Source organism: Eublepharis macularius, chromosome 2 (assembly GCF_028583425.1).
Source record: "Eublepharis macularius isolate TG4126 chromosome 2, MPM_Emac_v1.0, whole genome shotgun sequence".
Taxonomy (NCBI): Eukaryota; Metazoa; Chordata; class Lepidosauria; order Squamata; family Eublepharidae; genus Eublepharis; species Eublepharis macularius.
In genome coordinates, this window is record NC_072791.1 from 70,199,459 (window position 1) to 70,227,143 (window position 27,685).

Genomic DNA, 27,685 nt, shown 5'->3' on the forward strand with positions numbered 1-27,685 from the left:
CCTGACGTTTCGCCAGCAGCTGTGGCTGGCATCTTCAGAAGTGTAGCACCAAAAGACAGATCTCTCAGTGTCACAGACTGTGACACTGTGACACTGAGAGATCTCTGTCTTTTGGTGCTACACCTCTGAAGATGCCAGCCACAGCTGCTGGCGAAACGTCAGGAACTACAATGCCAAGACCACAGCAATACAGCCCGGAAAACCCACAACAACCATCGTTCTCCAGCCGTGAAAGCCTTCGACAATAATTCTAAAAATGTTCAATATTCATAACCTGAAACTGAAAATATAGTATGTCATCTGTGGTATGACAGTTGGCCTCACTGTCTGTTTCAATTACCAACAAGTGGATTATAAGGACATGTTTCTTTAATCAGAAGCAGTAAACAAAGCCCAGATACTTCTTGTTAAGAAGCTTGCTGCCTGAATAAAACATACTTGATATTTTAGTTCTAAGCTGCTTTGATCAAACTTGTTTTAGATATTAAAAATAAAAAAATATAATTTCAACATAGACATGGTAGCAGCTTTCCTCAGAAGAGATTAGATCAATGCAATAATTCTCAGCTATTTTGTTAGAATATTTATTCTCTCTTCAATGACACAGGATTGTCCCATGGGGACATGGTTCCTATGCCACCGGTTTGGGAAAGTAGCAAGAGTCACTCAAGACCACATCAGACTGTGTGTGCCCCCAGAACTTCAGTATCTACACAACCAGCAGCAAAGTATTAATAGTTAAACATCATCTTAAAATTCTATTACTTCAGAGGCATTCGTTTTTGTTTTTTTTAATGAAGTCTTGATTTTGGATTGTTTCTCTGTTTTCTACTGCAGCCAGTGAGAATAACTGATGCCAGATAATTCACTGCTCATAAAGGTTTGGAGGGTCTGATGGCAGCAAATGAGAATCAATGAAGATACATATTAAAAAGCAGCTATAATATACATACTGATTTTCATTTATCACTTACTCAGCGCATTCAGGTTGGCGATTTTTTCAATGCAGTTTGTAGATAAGGACAGCTTTCTTTACATGGAAGGCAAAGAACTGTATGTTAACTGGAATGTAAAAATACTGAAGCAATAAGATGTTTCCTTACAAGTAACATTTGCTTAAAATCTTTCATCATACAACCTATCTAGGAACTGGTAGTGATTTGGGTTTGCAGTAAGTTTTCAGTAACTTTTACAAAGGGTTTGCCTGATTACTGCACTGTGAGCTCCAGCCACTTACAAATGCACAGAACAAATATTTCATCATGTTTCTTGGAGATCTGAACAAGCAGTTACTCATTCTACCAAGCACTGAAAGCTTCTGACATAGAATATTATTGCATGTGGCCAAAAGTCATCACAATCAAGAAAATGAAACAAGTAAAACACATAAGCAAAATATAAACACCAAACAATAAAACTATGATGTTAACAACATATAAAAATTACTTAAAATACATAAGCACCCTCATTATCCATTGATGAAGGAGTCTCAATCATTAAGCACAGCTCAAGTCCTGATTTTCTTAGCTGCCAGGGCAAACTGTGCTGCTCTATCAGAGATGTGTAGATCCAGGTTGGAAAGGAGGATTAATTTTTCCACCACAGGGGAAGAATCAGTGTTTTTAAAGACTTCAAGAAACTTATTTCTGGGCTCTGTATATAAAGGGAAGAACAAAAGATAATACGGAAGGTCTTTGGGGACTGAAGCTCCACAAATACAAAAACGGACATCAATTGGTATTTGTGTGTGATGATCGTCTAGAATGGCTGAGGGCATGGTTTGAAACCTCAGAGGAGTTAAAGCCAGAGGAGTGGACTAGGAAAGATTTTGGTCAAATAAGAGGTTCTGCCATGGTCCCTCTTGAATAACTTGTACCAGTGAGAAAATTTGGAACAGAGAGATGTACTTCTGTCCAATGCAGCATCCATCTAAAAGATCAAGTCTCATATACTGAGACTGGGCAAGGAGACACCCTGAAAGTCATCCATCAGGAAATAACAACAAAGGATATTGTTAAAGCCAGTGCAGTGAACAGTGTCTGAATGCAGCAGTGCATTGCTTTGCCTTAAGAGTGGATTTGCAGAGATTCCTTTGCTTTCTCCAGAATCTAAATAAGACCAAGTGCAAATGGGCAATGATAGAAGGTAACCCAAGTTCAGCCGGTACTAAAGCCTCTGGAGTGTCCCAAGGCAAAGCTAGAATCCTCTTTAAAAAGAAGTTTTGAATTGGTTCCAGATTCAAGGTCAGATGTTTATTCCAACCCCACATCTCTGCACCATATAGAAGCTGAGGGATGGCCTTACACTGGAACAGTTTCAAGGCTGGCTCAACTAAAAACCCTGCTTTCAAGGTATTAAATTTAAAGATGGCCCCAGTGTTTTTCACTGAGGCTTTTGTTATGGTTAGGTGGGCTTTCCATGAGAGTGTTTCACTAAATGTCACCCCAAGATACCTAAAGGTGCTGCATTGTTCAATGGGATTGCCATCTATCGACCATTTAAATCACTGAGGTCTCCTCCCAAAGACCATTACTTTGGTCTTGGCAAAATTGATGTTTAAGGCCTCCCCCTTACAGAAATTGCCCAGTTTGCTTAGCATCCTCCTTAAACCAATACAAGTTAGGGACACCAACACCATGTCATTTGGCATATAGGAGAATCAATACTTTTGGACCCCCTAAAGATGGTGGAAAGAAGTCAGGGTATGACAAGGTTGGAACTATGTCATTTAAGCAGAGACTGAAGAGCAAGGGGGCCAAAATACATCCCTGTTTGAACCCCCCAAGTAATTAGAGTCTCTTCTGTTAAAAAGCCTGTGGGGCCTACTTTAACTTAGCAGATATATTGGAATGAAATTCTTGAATCAGGAACAATAGGTGTTTATTAATATTAGTGCCTGCTAATTTTACCTACAGTCAGTTCCAATTGGTTGATAATTTGGGGAACAGATTTGCAGCCCTTTTTAAATATCAGGACTACAATGCTTTGTTTTCACCCTAAGGGAAAAACACCATTTAGATTAATCTGGGTAAACAACTTTGCAAAGATTGGGCACCCACCAGTCAGGGAAGGATTTAAACAACTCAGGAGGGATCAGGTCCTCACTAGAGGGCTTACCAGAAAGAGAGGAGATGAGGCCTCTTATTTCAGATGCTGCAATGGGAGACCATTGTGGTGAGGTGGACAGACTTAAAAGTGGTGTCTCCACCACTGCCTCATTCTCCTGAATGGGGGGCTGTGGAGCTAAATACCTGGCTGTAGTGAGCATGCCAATCTTTTGCTGAGATTTGAGCCTCCAATAAAGGGAAGGATCTGCTTGGACCAAAGGAAACAAGTTCCCAGAACTGGGACTCTCTCTTTTCTTGGGCTGCCAGGCCAAGTTCCTGCCATTGCAATATTTTATTATATTTATTGCCTGCCTTTCTCAATGAGACTCAAGGCGGATTACATAGTGTGAGATTAGCACAGTCAATATTAAGGACATTTCAATAAACAATGCCATAGGGCAAATAAATGCAAGTTTACAAAGACATAACATTAGCAAAATTACAATACAGAGTTGAAGAAATGCTGAAAAAGAGCACAAACAATTCTAGGGCTGACATTAGACAACATAGAACTACCCAGTAGGGTCATATTTAAAGCAACAGGTAATACATAGGAGCACATACCTAAGCAATAGATTGTACACAAGGCAACACTGTGGTGAAGTCTACAGTCCCTAACTTATTAATGAAGCATCTCTTTGAGATCATCTCCTTACAATTTAGCAATGTCAAGCTTCTTATAAATTGACCTTAAGGAGATGACTGACAGATGTTCCTTTCTTCTGATGACAAATCTGTCAAATATAATGTACTAGCTCTTTCCTGTAATGTTCTGCACTCCTGATCGAACCATCCTTTGCAAAGATGAATTGAGATTTTTTTGGGGGGGGGGTGTCTGTTAGGTAGGGTCTGTTAATAGAGAGCACAGGTTTGAGGAGTTGGGTTATGCCTTCAAAACACTTGATGGCATCAGAACCATCCTGCATTAATTCTTGGCTCAGAGACCAGAGGTCGGCCTTCACCAGAGATGGAGCTAAACTGGAATATAGCTATGTGGACTCCTTGATTCTCTTTACACAAGACTGAGATCCCTTTAGGGCCTCATGGGCAGGACTAAGCAAGATATTGCTCCAAAATTGAAACAAAAGGCTTAACAGGCACTGATCACTCTTGGTTCTGTTGCCAACCTCAAAATAAAGGGTCTGAAGCAGGAGTGAGGATGATACTGCTGCGTAATCTATTGTGCTGGCTCTTTGGGTAGATAAGAATGTAAACATACCGCCAGAGATATCAAATCTTGTGCCATGGAGAATATGTAACTGATGGAGTGATAATAGTTCTAATAATCTTAGGTCTAGCTTGTTTATACTTGCGTCTTGTAATGTCTGGTCCAGGAAACAGGCTTGTTTGAAAGCCTGGTTGTTAATCTGGGCTCATGCCAGGGCCTATTCTGGCACTGAAATCTCCACATAGCATGAGGTGAGAGTTGGGTAATGGAAGGGCTAGAGTGTCAAGGGTAATGGACAGAAGATCCCCAAAATTTTCAGTGCTCTTGGGTTTTAAGAGTTTAGGTGGAATGTAGACATTAACGCAAAGGAGAGAGCCAAGATGTTGGTCTTGGATCAATAGAACCTGAATATACATCAACATTAAGATCGACAGATACCGTTACTGCCAGACTCCCCACTCTCTTGACACAAATTTTGACAGCTGGTACTGCAAAGGCACGGTAACCCTGAAGAGTGGGGTGATTGGACACCTGGGACCATGTTTCCTGCAGACATAGTATATCAAAATGTCACAGGGACAAGAAGAATTCAGGGTCATGGAGTTTATTCCCTCCCACCCCAAGAGGTTCCAAGACAGCTGCTGTAATTGTCAATTGAAGCTCTCTATTCTACACCCGTGAAGAGTCTACAAAAATGCAACCATTTTTGAGGAAAGACACCTGACATGGGTCAGGGGATTTGACCACTGCAATCTGAGCCAGAGACTTGTTGTTCCCAACTTAAAGTCTTCAAGGAAACGGTTAGGCATCATCTCCATTCCCTTACTTCTGTTGGGGGGTTGGGTATAGATGTATTCTTTAGGCAGCGGAAACAGCCTGTCTGCAAGGGGTACCTCTATTGGGTTGGGTGAATCAGAGGAAGGTTGGACTACAGTTGACTTTAGCAGAACCACCCCTCAGCATTTATCACTCTGATGAAGGAGGTCTGAGGTATTGGTAATGGGCATTCGTCCTTGACTTCCAGAAGTCTGGACCTCAGTTGTTCCAATCTGTCAATGATTGCCGTCTGCTCTGAAACTGGGAGAGCAGTAAAAGAATTTATTAAATCCTCCTCCAGAACTTTAAGAGGAGAGCTCTCTGTGTTAGTTTCTGTGCTGTTCTCTGAGCAAGTGGAGAAGGGTTCATCTCAACTGATTAGGTCATAGGATAAAATGCTAAACAGTCCTTCCTTCAGGTGCTTACCTTCAGCTGTAGAGCTGAAGAGGTGTGGAGTTTTCTATCTGAAAAGTGGAGATGTGAGCATAAAAATCCGTGCTAGGAAAATTCCCTTTGATTTTATGAAGACTTTGTCAAATTAATAATGAGAGGACAGCTGAACTACAAGCCTGGTGAGAGTGATTAAGGAGCTCAACTTGATTTTAACTTAGAACAGTTCATCCTGCTGCTAAACAAAGTTCTCAGGTGTTGCTGGGCATGGCATTTGTATTCCAAAGAGGGATGTAGTCATTGAATTAGCAGATATTCAAGCAAATCTTGTGAGGCTGGAGAATGAAACTTACCTGATGGTTTGTTCTCTTCAGTGGGGAAAGACATCCAAACTGGTTAGGTCATGCCTCCTCTCACTCCAGGCAGGGCTATGCAAATTTTTATATATGTCTTCCTGGGATCATGCATGTGCGTCCCTCCAGACATAAAATAGCCTAGATCAGGATGGTCATTTCAACCTTTTATTATAACATTTTTTTAAAAGAACTCCAAAAACAAACGTTATATTTTTTTCCTTAATGCTATTTCTTAACTGCAACAATTGCAGTCCTGAAACGTGGGTGGAAGAATTGGATGCCTTTGCCTCACTGAAGAGAATAAACCTTCAGGTAAGTTCTTCCCAATGTTTCGTTTTCCTTCAGTGGGGGAAAGCATCCAAACTGGTTACGTAACCAAGAATAGCTCGGGTGAGAGAAATTTAATTTACTGTTCCAGCATCCTTTGGAGCACCCTTCTCCCAAATGCAGCCTCTACAGAATTCTGCTGATCAATTCTATAGTGCTTAATAAAGGTGTTAAAAGATGATCATGTTGCTGCTCTTCAAATCTCCACGGGAGCCCTGGTAGAAAAAGCAGCAGACATGGCTGCTGCCCTGGGGGAATGAGCTGTTATGTTTAATTAAACATAATGTTTAATTCTGCAGATAGTAAGGGTTCGAAAGGTGGTTTTATGAGGGCCTGCAAAACCTGTGTTGAACAGGGGGTGCTAGTTGTGTCATCCTCTTTATGTAATGTCTTATTTGCTTATCAGAGGCTAAGTTACCTAATCCCCTGTTGCTAAGTACAGCAGCAATGGCCGCTACTTGTCTCTTTAATGTATTGGGTCTAGATGGGTTCCACTGATCCTTATTTTGGCTAGTAGACCAAGAATAGAAAGTTGCCCATGTGTAGTTGTATATTTTCCTAGTGGCTGGTCATCTGGCCTGGAATATAATGTCTGTGATTTCTCTAGGCAGTCCTTCTTATTCAAGGGCATTCCGTTCAGTCTCCATCCCATCAATTTTACCCAGATTGGATCTGGATGATAGAACTGGTCCTTGGGACAGCAGATCATGCCTGATCAGAAGTCTCCATAGTTTTCCTGATCGACATCTGTATCAGTTCGGAAAACCACATTCTCCTCAGATAGTATGGGGTCAGCAGTATGATGTCTGCTTTTTCCTGCCTTATCTTTGCTAACACTCTGGTAATGATCGGCAGTGGGGGAAAGGCATAAAGTAGGCCTTTTGACTAGGTCCAATACAGGGCATCTATCCCTTCGGCCTCCCTCTCATCCAACCTGGACAGGAAACTTGGTACTTCCCTGTTTTAGCAGACGCTAACAGGCCCATCACTGGTGTTCCGAAACATTTGGTGATGTCTTCGAATACTTGGTCGTTCAGAGGCCACTCTGCTTGGTTCATGTCTTGCCAACTCAACCAATCAGCCATGTGTTTAACATTCTTTGGATATGTTGAGCCCAAAGCCTTTTTGGTGTTTCTTTGCCCACTAGAAGAGCTGGATAGCTTCCTGGTGCAGAGGAAGGGCTCTTGTTCCTCCTTGATGGTTTGTGTGTGTTTTGGCAGTTATATTGTCCATCCTTCCCAGCACAGACTTCTCTTGAACTTGTTTCCAGAAGGCTAGCAACACCAGTTTTATTGCTCTGAGCTCCAGCCAATTTATGCTGTTCAGTCTCTCTGTTGGGGACCACTTCCCTTGAACTACCTTGTCTAGGCAGGGGGCTCCCCAACCTCTCAGGCTAGCATCCATCATTACTATGATCTGACAGGTCTGGCAAAGGGGGACTCCCTGTGATAGATTGGATAGCGATGTCCACCATTCTAGAGAGTTCTTTAAGTGTGGTGCCTTTGTGTCTTTTTTCCTCTGTCTCTTCGATAAGGGATCAGTGTCCACTGCAGTGTTCTCGCATAGAACGGACCTTTGGACACTTACTGTGAAGGGTCCTTCTTCTCTGAGGAAAGGAGGACATTTTCGGTGATTCCCACCGTCCAATCAGGGATGATGAAGACCCAGGGAGGGAAAGATGTTCTCCTTTCCTCAGAGGAGAAGGACCCTTCATGGTAAGTGTCCAAAGGTCCGTTCTCCCTCTGAGGCGGAGGACATCTTGGGTGCTCCCAAAGCAGTTTCCAGTTTCTGGGTAGGATGTGGTCTTCGTCCACAATCATGCGCTGTAGTACTTTTCTACTACAGTCAATGTCTGCTGAATCATATAGATCTGATTTGTAGCATCTTACCAAGGTTGAGGCTGACAACCTTGTTGCTGCCTTGCAGACTTCTTCTACAGAAGTGTTCCTGTGTAATGCTGCACGGGTAGTAACACTCCTCAAAGAGTGAGCTGGTATTCTACAAGGAACCTCTACAAAGAGAGTTTTTAAGAGTTTCGATAGTGCGTTTTGCTATTGGCACCTACAGCTGCTGAAGGCATTTTCTTCCCCAAATTGAGGAGAGATATATTTAAGAACAGTAAGTCTGACTTTCTGATTTGCACTGTTTGGAGCAGATAGGCCTTGAGCATCCTTCTGATGTCTAGGTTGTGTCAGAGCCTCTCCCTAGTCTATTTAGGGTACAGGTAGAAATATGGTAGCCTTATCTCTTGCAACCTATGGAATTTGGAATATGCTTTTGGAAGACAGTATGAGGTATCAACTTACCATTGTGAAATATACAGAGTTCAAGTCTGACTAATTCTTCTGGCAGACACGAACATAATGAGGAAGATGGTCTTCATTCTCAACCTTCTCAGGGGAATGCCTTTGACCGGTTCAAATGGATGTTTAGTCAGGGCTGTGTAAAATGTCCACTGAGTGAGGGCTTTCCAATAGGAGTTGTAAATTCTGAGCGTTAACTGTTTTCTGAATGCTAGGAGAGTGTTGGTTACCTCTCAGGAATATCCCCATCTTAGGAAGGTGTTCCTTTCTATTTCCACACGGTTAAGCAAAGTAAGTCTAAATGAGAGGGCCAAATCAGTCCCTGCTGTAACTTGACCAGAGAGGTCAGTAGGATGAGAGGAGGGTGGAAAGGCATGGTCTGTTACTGGTAAGGGTGGTAATGGCCACTGCAATGTCAGGGCATCTGCTTGTGGGTGGAACAAACCTTGTCATGTACCCAGCTAGTTGATGGCTGTGTTGGGACACAAACAGGTCCATGAGGTGTTGCAAAGTGCGATGTTATCCAATGGATGAGATCTTTCTTAAGGGACTATTTCCCTGTTGTCCCCTCAGCCAGTCTGCCTGGACATTGGATATGCCTTTGGTGTGTTCAGTTCTGATCGAGGCTAGGTGACCTTCCTCCCAGGTAAGTATCCTTGCTGTCTCCTTATGCCGCCTTGAGGTCTTCCTCCTGCTGTTTATATATGTTTTGTCTGCAACCTCGTCTATACAGATCTCTGAACTGGAACAGGACCAGACAAATTGCTCACATTTCTAAGACATTGATAGGAAGACATGCCTAACCTGTGATTCTTACATCTGTAAATATTTGTTGTTCTCGAGGCATCATGAATCTTTTGCTTTGCATTTGGTTGGTGACCTTGGCTCAGATTGGTTTTGATCTGAAGTGGTACCTGAATGGGAAGATCTGTCTTCTCCATGATCTGTTGTTAATGAGATCTGAGAAAGGTTTGAAGTGGTCTTGCCTATAGACCCCAAAGGTATTGCATTGTAGTTGGCCACTAGCAAACCCAACAGTTTCAGTAGTGTCGTAAGAAGTGATTTTGCACTCTGATGACAGTCTCAGTCAGCGGTTTGGTCTTTCTCACCTTTTCTTTGGTGAGGGATAGATAAAGCCCTTTTGGCGACTGTGATCAAACCCAGGTGTTCAAGCTTGTAGGAACTGAATGGTGAATTGAGTGTTGTGGTGAGATTTTCTCTTGAGCTTGAATTGATCAGGAGATCGTCTAGGTACAAGTGAACATGAATACCCTTGTCTCTGAGACATATGATGGGGTTGATCATGAGTTTTGTGAATACTCTTGGCATGGTGGACAGGCCGAAAGGGGATGGCTCAGAACTGCCAACTGATTTTTTTTTTTTACATAAAACCTTAGGTATTGTTGATGGGCTGTCAGAATTGGTACATGGAGGTATGCTTCTGTGAGATCTGTAGACGTCATGTGTTCTTCTGATTGATTGGTCACTGCGACTGAGCGCAGAGTCTCCATTCAGAAGTGATGCAATTTGATAAACTTGTTCAAAAAACTCGAGGTCTAATAACACCCTTCAGTCCCTATTCTTTTTGGGGACTGTGAAGAAGATTGAGTAGACCCCCCCCCCCACATCCTCTTTCATTGTGGGGAACATGCTCCGCTGCTTGAATGCCCAGAAGGTGTTGGAGTACATTTTGGGTTAAGATTTTGCGTAGGGGAGAAATGACAAAAACTTTCTGGTGGGTAGCTTTTGAATTGTATGGAATAGCCTTGTGAGACTATTTCTAAGGTCTGCCTGTGTGTCAACCCAGGCTTAATGGTAAAGAGTAGTTGGCCTCTCACAGGGACAGCTAGCGAGTCCTGTTTTAGAGATCTGGGTATTAAGGTTGGATCTCTTTCCACATGTGGAGAACTGTCTGTTTGATCTTGGGACAAGGTAAGCGTTATCCCCACAATACAGCTGGGGAGCTGGGACTGAGAGGACTGGTTTACCCAAGGCCATGTGGCAAGTTCATGGCAGCAGTGAGATTTGAACCTGCAGAGTACTGCATCACTGTTCAGTTACTTAACCACTATACTACAAGTGGGGTCTTGAAAGGACCCCCTGTATTAAAGGGCTGCCTAGATTAACCCCAGGATGGCCATTTGGAATCTTGTCTGGACCTTAGTAGTGTGTGTTGTGAATAAAAAGGCTGAGGGTCAATGGATCGCCTCTCAGACTGTTTGAGTGTTTTTGGCAACACATTCTTCTGTCCTAGGTCTCAACCCAGATCTTTCCCAGGGCATCCCCAAATAGCTTGTCTCTCTGAAAGACGTAAGCAAGGATGATATTTTTAGAGTGTGAATCTGCTGGCCATGCTCTTAGCCAACAGTGCTGACTTGTTACTGCTGTCGAGACCATAATCCTGGAAGAAAAAGGTAAATGTATCCAGGATGGTGTCTGTCTTGAAGGTATTGGCCTTTACATTTCTGTTTGCCCCTTCAGTAGGGGCAGCTACTGTTGTACTGGAGGAGTTGGATCAGTTTTCATATCCATACACCTGACACTCTGGAGGCAATTGAAGCAATAGCTGTAGCCTTAACAGCCATGGCCACGGCCTTGAGAACTCTTGTTAGCATGGCCTCTCTCCTCTTGTCTAAGTGGTCTCTGACTGATCTTTGCCCATCCTCTGACTGGAGCCCAGATGACTGAAGTGTAGCCACTGGACAATATACTGTAGCCACTGGAGTTTCGATCGCAGGTACCTGCAACAACTCATAGCAAAGAAAGTTAGTGAGGTGTTTTTGTTTTTTTTAACCAAGTTCAGGGATTGTTAATTGGCTTATGGTTAGACCACTCAGCCTTGAACCTTCTCCCCAAATATTCGGGAAATGGGAGGACCTTTTCTGAGGAATCTTCACTAGGAAGAGACTCTTGTTTCCCTGGGTTGGATTTGGTATTCCTAGTTTAAGGGTCCTACTCCCCCAAGGGTAATTTCTACAGCTCTAAGGGTGAGAATGTCTTAGGTAGTAAATACTGGTAGACCTCAGATTCAGACAGCTGGGTTGACTGTTCTGGTAGAGATATTTCCTCCTGCTCCACATCTGAAGGAATTTATCCTTCTCCTCGTCACTACAGACTCTATCTGAGGGCGATCCCCCTGCTCTGTGGGGATCTCTGACTGATAAACATTACAAACTGCCTTATTCTGACTCAGACCATCTGTCAGTGTTATCTCCTCAGACTGGCAGCTGGTCACCAGGGTCTCAGGAAGAGGTTTTTCCCATCATCTACCTGATGTTTTTTAACTGGAGTTAATGGGGAACAATCCTGGATCCTTTGTATACAAAACAGAAGCTCTTCCACAGAGCTACAGGCTTACTCATGGAGGGAGGAGGAGGTAGGCACCACACCACTATTAACAGAGGTTTCAGCCTGGCAGAGATTATATATTTCCTCCCTCCTGGTTAGTCTTAAGAAGTTAAAAGGTTCAAAGACACCGGCAAGTTTGTGCCCTTTATACATTACCTATCTGACAGGGAAAGGCAGGGCTAGATCCTGTTGTAAAGGTAGGGCTAGATCCAAAGAGAAAAAAGCCTGCTGTAAAATCTCCAGCCAGGAGGTTGGCATGGGCACATTCACATGGCGCCAGAGCTGAGGAGATTCTTGGCATCTTTACTGGGCCAAGGTGCTTCTAACTGGCAAAGTGACAGGATTTCCTCCCTCACAGTCAGTCTAATTTCTTTTTTTTTTTGAAAAATTTTTATTGGGTTAGAATCCATTATTTCCACATTTACATTCAATTTTCCCCAATTTTTTCATCTCTAACCCCCTCCCTTTCCCCCCCCTTTTTGTTGACTTCCAACAGCTTTCCAACCCTTTGTCCCCTTTCCCTTACTTTTATTAGCTTCCTCTATCTAAAACAAATATATATTCTCCATTATTCTAAGCAGTACATCCTTAACTATTTTTAACATTATATGCCCAAACTGTAAGCCTTTGTTTCCATCTTAGATAAACAATTTATCCCAATTTTTCAATTTCAGGTATTTCTATATATCATAAACCATATAGATCATACATTCGTTTATATCAAACAATTTGACTTATTCTCTATATATATTACTCATTCTATCTTTTTATAATAGTTCTATATATCTCTCCTCACGTAGTCAATCAATTTGACCCATCTATATCTTCAGACATTCAGTTTGGTACAAAACTTGTCAGAAAAAAAAAGAAAATATTGTTAGTTAATCGCTCCTTATATTTAGTCCTTATAATTAATTATTTTCTCTATGTTCTGTTTGTTAACCTATATATATCTATATATATGTCAATCTATTAATCTGACTGCTTATTAATTCACATTTATCTCTTCCACAGTCAGTCTAATTTCTGACAGGAATTCTGGAGGTAACATGCTTGGGGGAACACTTATATGGCCCTCCTGGGCTTGTCAGCTAAAGCTCCGGGTGTCTGGATTATGTTTCTGCCATGTCTCTCCCGCCAGGAGATTGGCAAGCGCATCTGAGATTAGGTGGGAAATCACTCATCGTGTTGATGTTTCCCGCCAAAATTGAGCTCCGCCAGGTGGTGCTGTTCTTAGCTGGCTGACAGAGGCGCACTGTTTTAACAAGCTCCCTCTGTGAAAGATGGGGCCGTTTAGAGGCCTGCATCTCTTCTGAGGCCATTTCCTCGCCGGGGAACCACGCAGCCTAAGAGGCATGCTGGTGCCGGCTGGGCTTGTCCCCGCCGCCAGTAGGACGGCTCCGTGGGAACAGTCCATATTCTCCTCACCAGGGAACCATGCAGCCTAAGAGGCATGCTGGTGCTGGCTGGGCTTGTTCCCGCCACCAGTAGGATGGCTCCATGGGAACAGTCTATATTCTCCTTGCCAGGGAACCACGCAGCCTAAGAGGCATGCTGGTGCTGGCTGGGCCTGTTCCTGCCGCCGGTAGGACGGCTCCGTGGGAACAGCCCATATTCTCCTCCATGAAGCTTTCCTCAGAGTCCGATGACTCTCTAGAGACCATATCATCCTCTTCTTTCTTTGGCAAGAGGAGTAAAAGAAGAAGAAATGGGAGGAGAAGGCTAAGGAGTAAGGTAAAAAATGGTTTGAGGAAGAAGAAAGGTAAATAAGAGAAAAAAGACAGCAGAGCTAGTCTACTGAAGAACTGCTCTCCCTGGAGGCAGGAACAGAACTGAAGAGACGGTGTCCCACACACCAGACAGGAAGAGGAAGAAAATTAGTTCCTGCCTCCCTGATTGGACGGTGGGAATCACCCGAGATGTCCTCCGCCTCAGAGGGAGAACTTGGCCCATGTCACTAAGTGTATCATAGATATGAGAAGACAGCGTCATTACGTCAGTTCTCTTGTGACATAGTAAGGTTGTAATTAGTTCTTTGATTTTTGTCTGTCTTTCCAGGGGCAAGTAAACCTTCACTACTAGAGTGTTTATCTTGGCTTGTATCCGACTTTCACCACGGACAAGACCTATCGATCTGTAGTGGACTTTAAGATCCTCCATAATCTCATCAGGCAATGTGTAAAACTTCTTTGCAATTGATTGCAGAGTAGATCCATAGCCTGGTATGGACCATTCTGAATGTATAACCATCAAAGTTCCCAGGAAAAGGACAGCTTAACATCTTTTGGGGTGGCTTCTTAAACCTTGTAGCGTTCAGGGAGGGTGGGGTGGTTTCTGGAGTTTTTTCCTGGCTGGGATAATTTAAAGTGGTAACCACCTTTTGAAGTAGCCTCTGAAACTGCTCTGGCTGAAACAGCCTGGCTGAATTTTCCTTCGTCTCCAACTCTGCCCCTGACCACTCTCCCTCCTCCCTATCAGATGTCATGGTAGAAGGGTTAATAGATAATAGATAAAGAGTCCTCCGTGATGGGAGTCCTGTCTTAGAGAGAGAGAACTCCCTGTCTGAGCGTGTATGCGAATCTTTGCGGACTGATGAGGGGATGGGGAATCTGGCTCTGTCTGATCTGACCCTCTTAGCACTTTTATTTTAAGCCTTGAAACACATCTGAGTTGCACTCTTTCCAGGGTTGACAAGAGTCTGAAGACTCCGGAGCTGTGGAGTGGGGCTGTGTGCTCGGAGGCATTTTCTTGTCTCTGTACGTTCACCCGCTGCCCCTTGTTCCCTCTTGATCAAACCCAGTTCTCCCTTCCACTTCAGGAGAAAAGGGGTTTATGCTGGGGCCTGCAACTTGTGAGTTTAGCCAAGCCAATTTCCAAGCCTGCATCATCCACTCCATAGGGGCAGTCTGAAAAGAGTAGGAAAAAATGGTGCAGTCACCATATTTGTGGCTCCCATTGTAGCTGGGGTCCCTGAAATGGCTGTCTGAGCTTGCCAGAAGGGGAGAAGGTTTGCTGGGAATGTTTCAGTTCTGGGGTCTTGGCCCACCAGGAAGGGACCGAGGGTCTTGAACCATCAGATGAGATATCGACTCACTACTCATGAGGCTGTTAACGCCCAGTGTGAAGGTATTTTGGCTCGGCCCAGCAGCCTTCACATTGCCGAGAAGCTGACCTGCCTCGCCTTTCCCATGTGGTCATGCTGATGCCATTGGCGAGGGTAAGGAAGATCAGATCAAGGAGAGATCTGAGGCCTCTGAAACTCCTGATCAGTCAGCTTGCACTGCTGTGGAACTAGCTTCTCTCATTTGCCCATCCTCTTTGCCCAAGGCCTCTGATCGGGAGGGTTTATCCTTCACACGTTCTCTCTTCCCCACAGACCCAGGGTCCTGGATCCTTTGGGAGGGATTACTCTCCATCGCTGTCCATCCAGGTTTCTTCCCACTTTTTTTCCTCTAGGTAGTTAGAACTAAGCTGTAGTGTTCTCCTGGAGTGGCAGGGCTATTCAAACTGGAGGGACACACATGCACAATCCCAGGAAGGTATACACAAAAAGTTGCATAGCCCACCCAGAAGTGAGAGGAGGCATGACCTAACGAGTGCAGATGCCTTCCCCATTGAAGGAGAACTAAATGTGAGAAACCTCCCTCACTATCAGTCAGGGAACAGCTGGAATGGCTCCCATGTTCTTCCCCCTGGAGTGTCAGTTCAGCTGTTGTCCACTCAGTACTCTTGGGTTTTAAGGAGCTGATGTTGTAGATCTTAGTTATTATGTGGATTAAGGAGTCAAGCTTTGAGAGCACCAGTTGTAGCTGCTCAAAAATACTTTCCACTGTTTTAGCAGTTAGGAAAAAAAGTTTGCTTATCATGTTGCCTGCAAGTCCAGTACTTCCTGTATCTTCCCTTATGAGGGGGCAGGGTCTCCACATTGATCTGCAAGCAAGTCTCGCTCTGGGAGGCCTCAGAGCTGGTAGATAAAGCTGCAAAATGGTTTGAAGTAGAAATGTATATGTGAGGAAGTTGAGAGAAGTAAAGAAGTATCCAATCTTGCTTTGCTTGGAAGCAGGGGTGGGGGAGGGGAGAGATTAAGTCACCCAGCCCATGCAGGCACTTTCGAACCCCCATCACTTCACATGCTTTATTTCTAAATGCAGCACTGTTAGAGAAGGGTGAAAAGATAATAAAAACAGTGCAAACAGCTTACTTGGAAAACCAGAATGTGTAAAAAACAACGGCTTCTCCCATAATATACCACCAGAACTCTCTGGAAGTTACTTGGAAAACCAGACAACACGGCTGTTTTGAGGTTCTATCCTCATTCTGAAGCAATATTAGCCTTGAAATCTGAAGCTAACTCTTTGTAATCAAGTTCAAGCGGCAAGCAAGAAAAGAACTGAAGCTGGAGAAGCACCAGATTTCTAAGCACAAGCCGGATTTCTATTCTTTTGGATTTGATGCCAAGCTCTCCCCTAGTTGTTTTCAGAAAGCCTTACTAATAGACCTGTTGATGTTTCTAATATCTGCAAGTCCACAAATTCCACACAGGCAGCTTCTTAGAGCAAACACTGGATGAAACAGCCTGTCCTCAGACACTTCCTGGATGGAAATATTTATCTACAGTTTCTCCACAATGTTTATTAGGAGAGTTATAGGTGTTATAAGACAAAACTTGGAAAATAAGCATCCACTACCACTGCTAGAGCTCTGCCCACCCTGAAAGATTGTGGAGTGCCCAGTTAACCATTCATGCAGGGTCCTGCAGACTCATCTACATCTATTCTCCCTCCTTCACCTGTTTTGGCTTGTACCTAATTTATGGATTTGTAACCTTCTTTCTACAGGTAGAAGGCTACTGTTTTTAGTCTTTCACCTAAGTTAAGAACCATTTGTCTGAGCTGGGATGGGGGACAGGAGAAAACATCTACAGTCATGGAGAATGAGCAAGGGATTTCTGATTGTCTGGACTCCAGCAAGGAACTTGGATCCAGTGAAAATTGTTGCAGACAGAAGGTGAGTGATTTGTTTTTACTGATTCCCCCTTCTGCTGCAGACCCACTCCCCTATGGTGCTCCTGGAAGCATTCTGGGCAGCAGTGGGAGGCAAACAAGGTCTGTTCTGTTGATAGAAATTCCTTATGTCAGCAGAGAGTTTCCATGGGCTACAAGGCAATATTTCAGTTTATTCTGTATATATCAGCTTTCCAGAAAGGAAATATTCAATCAGTCAGTATCTAATTGGCTACTGCAACTTGGAACAGCAGCAGAATTAGGAGCAATTTGCTCTGCTACACTGTAAGTAAAACTCATCAAATCTCAGGAATCCGGGGAAAGAATCCAACGGAGAAGAGTTTGCACATACTTGTCTTCTTTCTTTTCACTAACAATTATTTACAGTGGTTAAGTTTTCTGATAATATGCTTTCTTTTGTTCGTTATGTATGCTTTTTCTATTCTTTTGGGCCATGATATAGGGTCCAGTGAGCAGCCATAATCCCATAACAACAAAGATCTGTGGGTGAGTTGCCTTTAAGGTAAGTGAAATCAATAAGAAACAGAAAAATATTGGTTATTGCTCAGTTAAGACGTCATGCTGAACTATGGTTGAAAAAGCTAAATTACAGTTTAGTTTGGCTGAATTAATTAACAATGGTTAGCTGTCAAACACAAATCTGAAATCATGGTTTGCAATCTATAGTTTATACTAATAATGGTTTGGCACACCAAAATTTGCTAAACATTGCTCCATGCCCAAAGACCACTACACCTAGACACTGGACGACATGTTCATAAATTACAATGAATACATGTACAGTGTGTATACAGTGTACACTTTATTTTCTTTTATATGTGCATTGAGTAACTCATGTTACATTCTACTCACGTACAGCTGAGCAAATGAATTAAACCCCCGTGTTTATCTGGGTATTGGTTTCCAGTTTCATTTGTAAAGTGAAATGCATTTGCTCTTTCTTACAAACAGGTGTGCATATGTATACACTGTAACAGCTGAACAGGGCTTGGAATGCTGAACAAATGGAAAAGGAAAACTTTAAACTGTGTGGGTCTGTATATTTGGAAGCTTAAACCATAATTTGGGTGCTATAACATGGTTTGCACAAACCGTGACATGATAGCTGCCCTGATGATCTAGTGGGATAAAAAGGCAGCTCATAAATATTCTAAATAAATAAATAAAGATGTCTGAGTTGAAACTATGTTGCTGAAGAAAAGTTTATGAAGAAGCTAGGTGCTGGAACAAAGAGGTCTGAACAAAGAAGTTTATCTCCAGAAATAGAGATAAATACAAAAATAATTCTAAATAATAATAACTGTGCTATATACTGCTCTTCTAGACAGATTAGTTACTCATCTAGAGCGGCGAACAAGTTAGTGTTATTATTTTCTCCACAATACAGCTGAGGAGCTGAGTTTGAGAGGAGCGGCTTACCCAATAAAAGATAATTTACAACAGCAAGCACGGATAGCTGATTTCTACACTAAGGAAATTATCCCCCCCCCTTTCTTTCAATACACAGAACATACTCGCAGTTAACAAGAGAAGAAAGAGATGCATCCATCTTCTCTATAGGAGGAATCTGTGCATAAAGTTTTACTTCCTTAGCCTCTGATGGTTTCTGGCCATTTTTTTCTTCCTGATGAAAAAGAGAAAGAAAGAAAACACTTCTTTGTTCTACCACTAAAACATTCAACCTAGGCGAATAGAAAATAAGAATGAAGTCTTTCTTGTCGATATTTCCTATCATGGTTACTCAGCTGCACATTAACTCCAACTAATTTGCCTGAGAAAATGACCATTCAGCATGTGGCTGGAAAGAAGTTCATATGACAAATTTGATGCATTTAGTTGGGTCACAGCAGACCAAAACTTTGGATGGCCACACAGTCAAGCAACCTACTACTGGAAAATTTGTTCTACAATTCAATCAGGGCCCTCATAATAACCTCACCTGTTTGCTAGAAGTAAACTACAATGCACACTAAAATGAAAAACATCTAGATTGTATGAACGGACCTCAACTGAACTCTAAATTTGCAGTAGCATTCCACAAAAAGCGTTTTCTTCATACAGAAATTAGTTACTTTCTTCTAAAAAAACATACAGGGAGAACTCTTGCATTCCACCAGTATTGTTATTTCATCTCACAACCCAGATTAGGTGTTTTTTCTTTTGCCTTCTTTCTTCTACCAACCATTTAAATATGTTTTTATACCAATACAGCTTCATAACTACACATGTGGTAGGTCATATCAGTGCCAAATTCTATTATAACAGCATAGGATGCTAACAGAGTACTCTAGTTCCTAGCATTCATTTCCAGCTTCTAAGATAATAAAGAAAAATTCAAACATTAAAATGGATGCCCGGAAAACCAAAACAAATAGCATACGTTGTAGTGCCTGGTTTTATCTAGTCCTTTAAAAAAATCTAACTAAAATACCTAAGTTAAAACATCTGTAGACAGAAAAAATATAAAGATCACAACTCTGCACTGACTAAGGGTCTGGTTAGATGATCGGTTAAACGCACGTTGGGTTGAGGGAGAGCTGGTGTAGTGCAGTGACTAGCATGATGGACTTGGATCTGGGCAGCCCAGATCGGATTCCTCCCTCTCTCATGGAAGCTTACTGGGTGGCCTTGGGCTTGTCACAAACTCTCAGCCTAACAGGCCTCACAAAGTTCGTTGTAAGGAAAAAAATGGTGGAGAGAAGAATGATGTACACCCTCTTTAACTTCCCACTGGGGAGAAAGGTAGGGTATAAATGCAGTAAAATAAAATAAAACTTGCGTTTACTATGTGACCTGACACTCACCTTTGTAATGGGGGTGGGGTGGGGGAGGAGCATGCACAAATCAGCTTCCGAGCGTGCACAGAGGCAGGAGGAACTTCACCATTCCCTTGCTTCCACCCTGTGCTAGAAAAGGTAGGCCCAGGAGACACATGGAACAGGCAGCCTACCTTCTATGGCCCTTTCTGCTACTGAAAGCACATGGAGTGGAAGGGGGGAAATGATTAAGCTCCTCATGCCTCTGTGTGTGCTCAGGAGCCAACTTACTATTTCAAAGGTGAGAATTGTGTTATGTGTTAAACGTTGAGTTCCCCTGATCCAACTCAGTTTTAGCATATCATCTAATCAGTACTACATTAAATAGTACTAGTAAACACAGCCAAAGTGCAAAAGGTTAACTGGTTATTTCTAAATTAAGATAATTAGGGAAGTTACTAAAGTAAGTAATTTAAGCTTAACCTGCAGGATGGGAACATTTTCAATTCATGGACACTGGTTTGTTTCTCCTATTTTATTTTCTTGAAAAAGCGACTGAGTTCGTGGCGATAAGATTACAAAAGATAATTATATGAGAAAGGCAGGACAGCTGGCAAAAGATGTGACAAACAAGCAGTCTCAACCATCTAGGCAGGAGGTTGCCGCAAATACATTTCCCCTAACTATATTCATCAATACTCTGGCTCCTTACTACTCCTACAATTTTCTAATCCCTACTTTAAAACCTTTACCTCTCTAATACTCTAGTTCTCATGTGTCTCTTCTATTCTCCTCTGCTATTCCACCAAAGCCCTTATCCCAGAGCCTCCTTCACCTCCTTATCCCACTGCTGTCTTTGAATATTTCTATCTTGCTGTTCCCTCTGTAATAAATGATTGGTTGATCCTACTGTGCTATATGTGGATATACATCTTCTGTATAACATCTATCATTTCTCTTTCTATAACACACTTCTGTATCAGAGCCTATTTAAAGTTTGCCTAGTCTCAGCTTAGCCTCCTCTGCTGCCATCAGATTCTCCCTTTACTCATCCTCACTACTCATAATAGGCTGCATCTTCCTGTTTTGCTTTGCTAAATTGTTATTTTCCATTGGTGCAAGGCATGTCCAGCTGATCCAAGAGGTTCATCTACTGGTGGGATGTGCTTAGCACCCATGGAATTAACCTCCTTAGCTGAGCAGAGTGACAGAGTACAACCCTATAAAACCTTGATTTTTACTCCTTTTTTGTCTTACCTGTCTGAGTACTTGAGTACTGACCATGTAATATCTATGTATGTAATAGTATAACATTATAGATGCTTTATAAATATCACTGAACACCACAGCAGTTCAAATCTAAAACTTCAGTGAATTAATGATGTAAGAGTTTGGGGTTACAGCCTATTACTCTGTTCAGCTAAGCATGTTCCTTTGGTATATTCTGCAGATACAAGAGGCTCTTCCATTGCTAGAGGAGCCTCTTACTTCAAGAGACTGTGCCACCTTTAACAGAACAGTTAATTGGTTTATTTTATATATTTATTTCCCATATTTATACCCTGCTTTCTCACTGAGATGCAAAGAAAAAGTGCATCTTTCTTATCAACAGTGCAAGCTGATGGAATCAATACAGCTCTATATCATGTATATATTTTTTCAGGCATGCATTTCTTACAAACTACTCTCTCTATGTCATTGCAAAGAGTTTTATAAAACTGACTGGAGCCCTATTCTTCACCTAGAATGTTCATACAACTATATAATCCCATTTCTACTTACCCATTTAGCTAGAGCTTCCTTAATAGTTGTTGCTTTTGCCTAAACAAATACATAAAAACAAGTATTATACAATTAAATAGCAGCAGTCCTATCAATTAAATCAAAGTCTGAACTGATTAAATAATCATATTTAAATAAATGCACATACTGCAATATCAAGATACTCTAGTCAAAGAAAGACCAGTTTTACTGAAATGTGTGGTAATGTAAAATGTTAGAAAATTACGAAGTTCATTTTAAAAACCTTTTTCATCAAATTTGGGAATAGGGAATATTTTTATAACGTAAATACATCACAGCTAACATGGGAGATCTGGGTATAAAAAGGTATAAACTTCAGCTGAATGCTGAGAGCTTCAGATGCCTGCAGTTCTTAGTCTTAAAAGGACAGTAATGGCAGTTTTACTCTGCTGGTTTTATCATCACATTTAGCACATGGAGGAAAGAAATGATGTAATTGTATAGTAGAAACTCTTTTAGAGGTTTGAGTTCCAAAGGCTTTGCTTGCTGTAAGTTACATGCAATGGATAACACACTCTCCAATGCAGAACACATTTCACTCTGCAACTATACAGTAGCTTTGATTAATCATACTATTAGTGTGCAAGCTCAAGTAATTACACATTTCTTTACAAAACACTAAATATTTTTTTTGTAAAAATCAAAGGCTGAAATCACTGATCTTATCTCTAGATACAGAGAAAGCTTTCAATTCTCTTGAAATAAACTACTTACAGACTTTACTTCAATATATGAATTTCGGAAATAAATTCCTAAATGCAATTAAGGCAATATACATGCAATCATTAGCAAAAATTAGCTCCAATGGAGTAACATCCAATACTTTTAAGTTATTCAGAGGAACACGCCAAGGGTGTCCCCTCTCCCCAATTTTATTTGTACTGGCCCTAGAACCTCTGGCAGAAACAATAGGGAATAATAAATCAATTCAAGGCATTACACTCAAACATATAGATTACAAAGCAAGCCTTTTTGCTGATGACATATTATATTTGTCACATCCAGTAAGATCTACAGCACCTTATAGATAAGTCTAATGGTTCCCATAAGGGTCTTATCTCCAAAATCTATAATGTACTATTAAATTCAGAAAAACAACAGGCATTGAAAATTCAATCTAATTGGCAAAATGATTGTGAAACAATATTAATAGATGATATTTGGGCTCGAATACGGCGCTCCAAACTAATTAACTCATCAGTAATCAGCACAAAACTTCAGACATATAAGATCATACACTACTGGTACTTAACACTAAAAAAATTAGCAATCATCTCATCCAAAAAATCTCTATGTTGTTGGAAAAAATGTGGGGAAATGGGCATGTTCTACCATTGCTAGTGGGGATGTAAATATATAAGAGAGTTCTGGGATAAAGTCATTAACCAAATATCCCTTATGACATCTTACAATATAGCTTTTAAACCAGAATTGATCTTCCTTAATTATTGGGAAGACATGGCCGTACCGCAAATTAGACGTGACCTAACCTCAATATTATTTGTGGCAGCAAAGATGGCAATCGCAATAAAATGGAAGTCACAATATCCACCAGCTCTTAATTTGTGGTATTCTAAAATTTGGGAACAACTGATAATGGAGAAAATATCGGAAAATATACTAATGTCTACTAACCTGTCATTATTATCAAACTTATATACAAAATGGAATCCTTTTTTTGAGTTTCTTACAAACAACGAGTTATTGGCATCTAACTTACCTCATTGAGATATTATCAACCTATATATATAAGATCTTTGCTCTTCAAATTAAGCTATGCATAAAACGCGATTTCAGGAAAAAGCACCTGTTATTTAGTCTCCTTAGACACTTTATGTAATTTTACTTTGGATAGTTACTGTTATTGTTCATGTTTGTTTATGTCTATAAAATAATAAAAAAGGAAAAAAGTAATTACACATTTCTAAATCCATTGAAGTCAATGGGCTTAGAACGGTGTAACTCTTTTGTTAGGATTGTACTATAGCATTTGCAATTCAGTTTTAGTCAGCATTAAACTGATACTCAGGACAAAGAAAACTTAAGCATCAAAATAAAAAATACATACTCTTTTTAGCTTTCTAGAGCTTAAAACCATTTTTTGGCATTAAGAGGAATTAAGTTCTCTCCGCAATGTCTGGATATTTCCCTCACAGCAACAACAATGCCATCTAGATTGCTCTATAACTTGCATCCACATCCCAGTCATGCAGAAATATCAGATAATTTGTTTTTATACTAAGTAAACTGTGTCATGAATCAAAGTGTGAGGTGTCATTTTTGTCTAAGAACATTACTACATCATTTCAATAAATCTGCAGACTTTATCAGTCTGATCTAACAATCAACAATGTACGGACACATAAGAACAGATACGTTCCAATTTTTCCCTATAAACCTAAAATGTTAACATATATGAAGAGGCCACTGCTGTTCTTTATATATTATTTCAGTTGATTTTAATCCGTGACACACAGCAATTGATAACCAAAATACAAACCAAATTATATTGCTTGATGTAGTTGATAAGCATATTTATTTATAGTATATATGGGAGATTCTTGCACAAATCACTAAAAGCCATGAGACTCATTGACCTAACTCATTTGAATGAAATAATCATCATGCCAAGGTTTTTATAAGAAGCTTCCTATGAAGCCTCAGCTGGTGATTCTTATTCTTTGTCCTTTCAAGCAAAAGGGATGAAAAATATTTCTATTTGCAGCCCATTACTTCTGAAAACTTGCTGCTGATGAAAATAAGATGTTACATAAAAGAATGTACAAGGAGACAATAGTCCCACAAAATATATCACCTGTGTTATTGAAAACTTCATAAGTAAAAAGGATAAGACACGGCTAATACAAAATACTACACTGTTACAGTGCAATCCTAAGCAGAGTTACTCCAGTCTAAGCCCATTGACTTCAATGGCCTTAGACTGGAGTAACTCCTCTTAGGATCGCACTGTTAGTTTATCAGTCAATTGAATAAAACTACGTAAGTTGCCAACAGTATTGCTGCATATTTGTGACAGGAAATTGGTGCATTAAAGGCTTTTAAAGTGCAACAAGGAGAGAGTTCTATGCTTTGATTTGGATGTAGCTTTAGCCATTACACTTCCTATGAGCTGCAGTAGTTAAAACCCGGAAAAATTCAGGCTGTTTGCTGCCCTGGGTAAAAAGAATTATTACGGCCTTATAGTATAATGAAAACCTCCACAGAACATGGAACGGAGAACATAACCACACACCACAGCAGCATTAAGTCCTTGATTTTATAATTTTTATTCTTGTGACACATCTTAAATAAAGTTCTTCTACAACTGGGAATTTCAGTCACACTTATTAATGCAGGTTCTTTTTAAAGCAACCTTCAAAGTATCTATTTACCATTCTACTGAAGGTGACTCCCAACACTCAGATGATTCCTGGATAATGAATAGTCTGTACAAACTATTTAAGCCTTCCTTCAAATGAATGCCCCTCCTGTGAAACAATAACATGTTAGGATTACATCAGGTTTCAAGCATCAAAGGAAAAGATTTCATGTTGCCTCAGAGGCCATTTAATAACAAATGTGTAGCACTTACAGACAGCAATTTAGTGTTCAAAGCATTTCACATATATTATCTCACACCCAATCCAATAGGAACTTGTATTAATTCAAGATTGAGTTCTACTCCTATCTTTTGCAATGCTTGACCTTTATATTCTCTCTGTACTCACAGTGTGTGTATACCCTTAGGTGAGTACATCAGGAAAAATAAGTTCTGGTTTATAAAATCTTATGCCTCTATATAATTGTTAGTCTTTAAAGCACCACAAGGCTCTTCAGTGCTTAAACATTACTTCAGTAATCTTTATGTCATCATCTAAAGTAGGTCAGTATTATTTTCCCCACACTGAAACTGAGAGAGTGGCTTGCCTTAAAGCCACTTGGAGAGCTCATAACTGAAGTGACATTTGAATTTAGGTCTCTGCCACTCAAAGTCTTAACTACACCACACACAGAGCTCGGGCTGTCTGTCAGGAAAAGCCACCGTACAATGCTAGTTGGCTCAGCTTCTCTACTACTTAGGAAATTATCAGATCAATGTGGCAATGCTACTGTGGGTGTAGACCGAAGAATTTTTGAAATTTAAGTTGAGGGCAAACAGGAATCCACGTTGCAAGTCGGGAAGGAGAGAATAAGAGGCGAAGGGAACCTTTCCTTCGGCTTCTCATACTTTTACTTGCCCTGATGCTAAGCAGCACCTTCTTTAATTATTCCACGAACTCACCTCTCCGCAGCCAGTTTCCTCCTCAACTCATCTTGAACGCAGTTACAGAAAGATGGGACAAAAGCGACGTGGTCCAGTTCTTTTGCTCTTGCCTTCACTGAAAGGACCCTCTGCTCCGTCCAGTAGCAGAGTCTATTCTCCCGCTCCAAACGGGCCCTTCTTCGCCCCAGACAACTCCCTCAGGTAAAACCCCTCCCTCTCCTTTCGCTATCTCCTTACCCACCCAAACCACCGGCGCTTCTTCTCCCGCCGCTAAGTCCCTACTGCCTTCGCCCAACTCCAGGCCGCTCCTCCCGTCGCTTCCTTTCTCCCACAGCCTTCGAGCGGACTTACCATGATTATGATTCTGGTTGCTATTGTCTACTGCTTTGGTTGCTATGGCACGCTAAGCCCCGTGCGCATGCTCACCTGAGGGAAAGGAGGGCGGGGGAAAGAAAAGTCAACCGGCTGCGGATCATAGAGGCTCACCTGCAAATAGATGGGCCTCTACGCCGGAAATTTCTCTACAGCCATAGAGATGAGGGGGAAACGAGAAAAATCCATCTCCCCTGACTTCCGGTCTTACGTGGTCTTTCTTCTGGCGGAATGTAAGACCGCTGCATACGAAAGAGGAAATACAGATTACAGTTTCAATAGATTTGCTTTTGCTGAAAATGAGCGTGTGTTCTACGCGGCTTGCGTTTTCATGGAAATTCAGTACATTCCTATCAGAAATTTATCAAGAAATTTTGCCATAGTTGAGCAAACGAAATTCTGTTTAAAAATAAACAGAAGTCTCGTGGCACTTTAAAGACTAATAATATTTATTCCAGCATGAATAAACATTCAGCTGTATCTGAAGAAGTACTGAAAACCAAAATGGCAATTATGGGCAAGAGCTAAGTCGAACAGACACTAGGAGTCCCCGTAATGATTACTATATACCAAATTACACTATTCAAAATATATACATCCAATATAATTACTACCAATCATGTAAAGTGCAAGTGCTATACAATAGGAGTTTTACAAATTCATCTATGACACATATACAATCTCCATCAGAGATCATTTAAAGGAATAATGCACAATGGCCACACTATCGGTTCATATAACAATAAATGCTAACAACTTATGTACAAATTCATTGATAATAATCCATAAATATCATGATGAGTAGAAACACATTCAAGATCTATGAACAGTCATTTAACATTTTCCATAAATAGTCATACATAAATAGAATAATACTAAAAGGTATGTGAATACTACATGTCATAACAATACAGAGGAAAGTAGAGTCAGTATTCCAAATAGAGATGGTAGGGGTAAATATTAATCTTCTCCTGTGGTACTGTTCTGTAATGTCCCAATATATACATTCATCAAATCTATTTCATGCTTTGCATTGGTCCATAGTGGGTATGACTCAAATTGCCTTCCAATATAGCTGCCACAGGGGACCCTTGCCACCACAGATGTTGAACTGTGTGTGTCCAAAAGATCCCAAAGTTCCTGACAGGACGCTAGCTACTCTCCAGCAACTTTCTCAACCATGTCCATGTAGCTACTGGACCAGAGGAAGGACATGGTTGAGAAAGTTGCTGGCAGACAATGAACTGCAATTTGTGTTGCAGAAAGTAATGATTTCCCCTGAGAAAGCAATGACGAAACAGGAGAGTTTTTTTAACTAGGTATGAAGGCTGTAATGTAAGGAAATGGTTCCATAAGATGCTTTGGTAAAAGGATAGGGACTGAAAACTATACTACTATGTACTGTCTCTAGCTGTAATATGTGATAGTCAAAACTCTGAATTGAACCTGGTAACTAATGGGTAGCCAGTGGAGTGACTGCAGAATGAGAGGAGTATGTATGTTCTGCCTGTCTCCTGGTAATTGAGTTGTGGTGTTCTGTATCAACTGGAGTCTCCAAACTGACTTTGAGGAAACCTGTGTAGAGTGCATTACAGTAGTCAGGTCTTGATGGTGTGGATCCAGACAGTCGGATCAGCTGTGTCAAAGGAGG

The 27,685-nt window shown here is 41.2% G+C and overlaps 1 protein-coding gene across 4 annotated transcripts in view; it reads right to left on the reverse strand.

Annotated features, from left to right (window-relative positions):
* Positions 1-26,036, reverse strand: part of DNAL1 (dynein axonemal light chain 1) — a 45,522-nt gene extending 19,486 nt beyond the window's left edge. For 3 of the 4 annotated variants that reach the window (XR_008596581.1, XM_054972685.1, XM_054972683.1), the window contains exons 1-5: positions 26,014-26,036; positions 24,791-24,886; positions 21,378-21,416; positions 18,354-18,463; positions 975-1,030 (exon numbers count right to left, since the gene is read on the reverse strand). Coding sequence is in view for 3 of the 4 variants with exons in the window: in XM_054972685.1 (XP_054828660.1) it covers positions 975-1,030; positions 18,354-18,463; positions 21,378-21,416; positions 24,791-24,793 (208 nt within the window). In the remaining variant the exon portion in view is untranslated. Of the gene's footprint in view, positions 1-974; positions 1,031-18,353; positions 18,464-21,377; positions 21,417-24,790; positions 24,887-25,680; positions 25,839-26,013 lie in introns of those variants that run through there. The other variant, XM_054972684.1, reaches the window with a different exon arrangement.
* Positions 26,037-27,685: the final 1,649 nt, after the last annotated feature.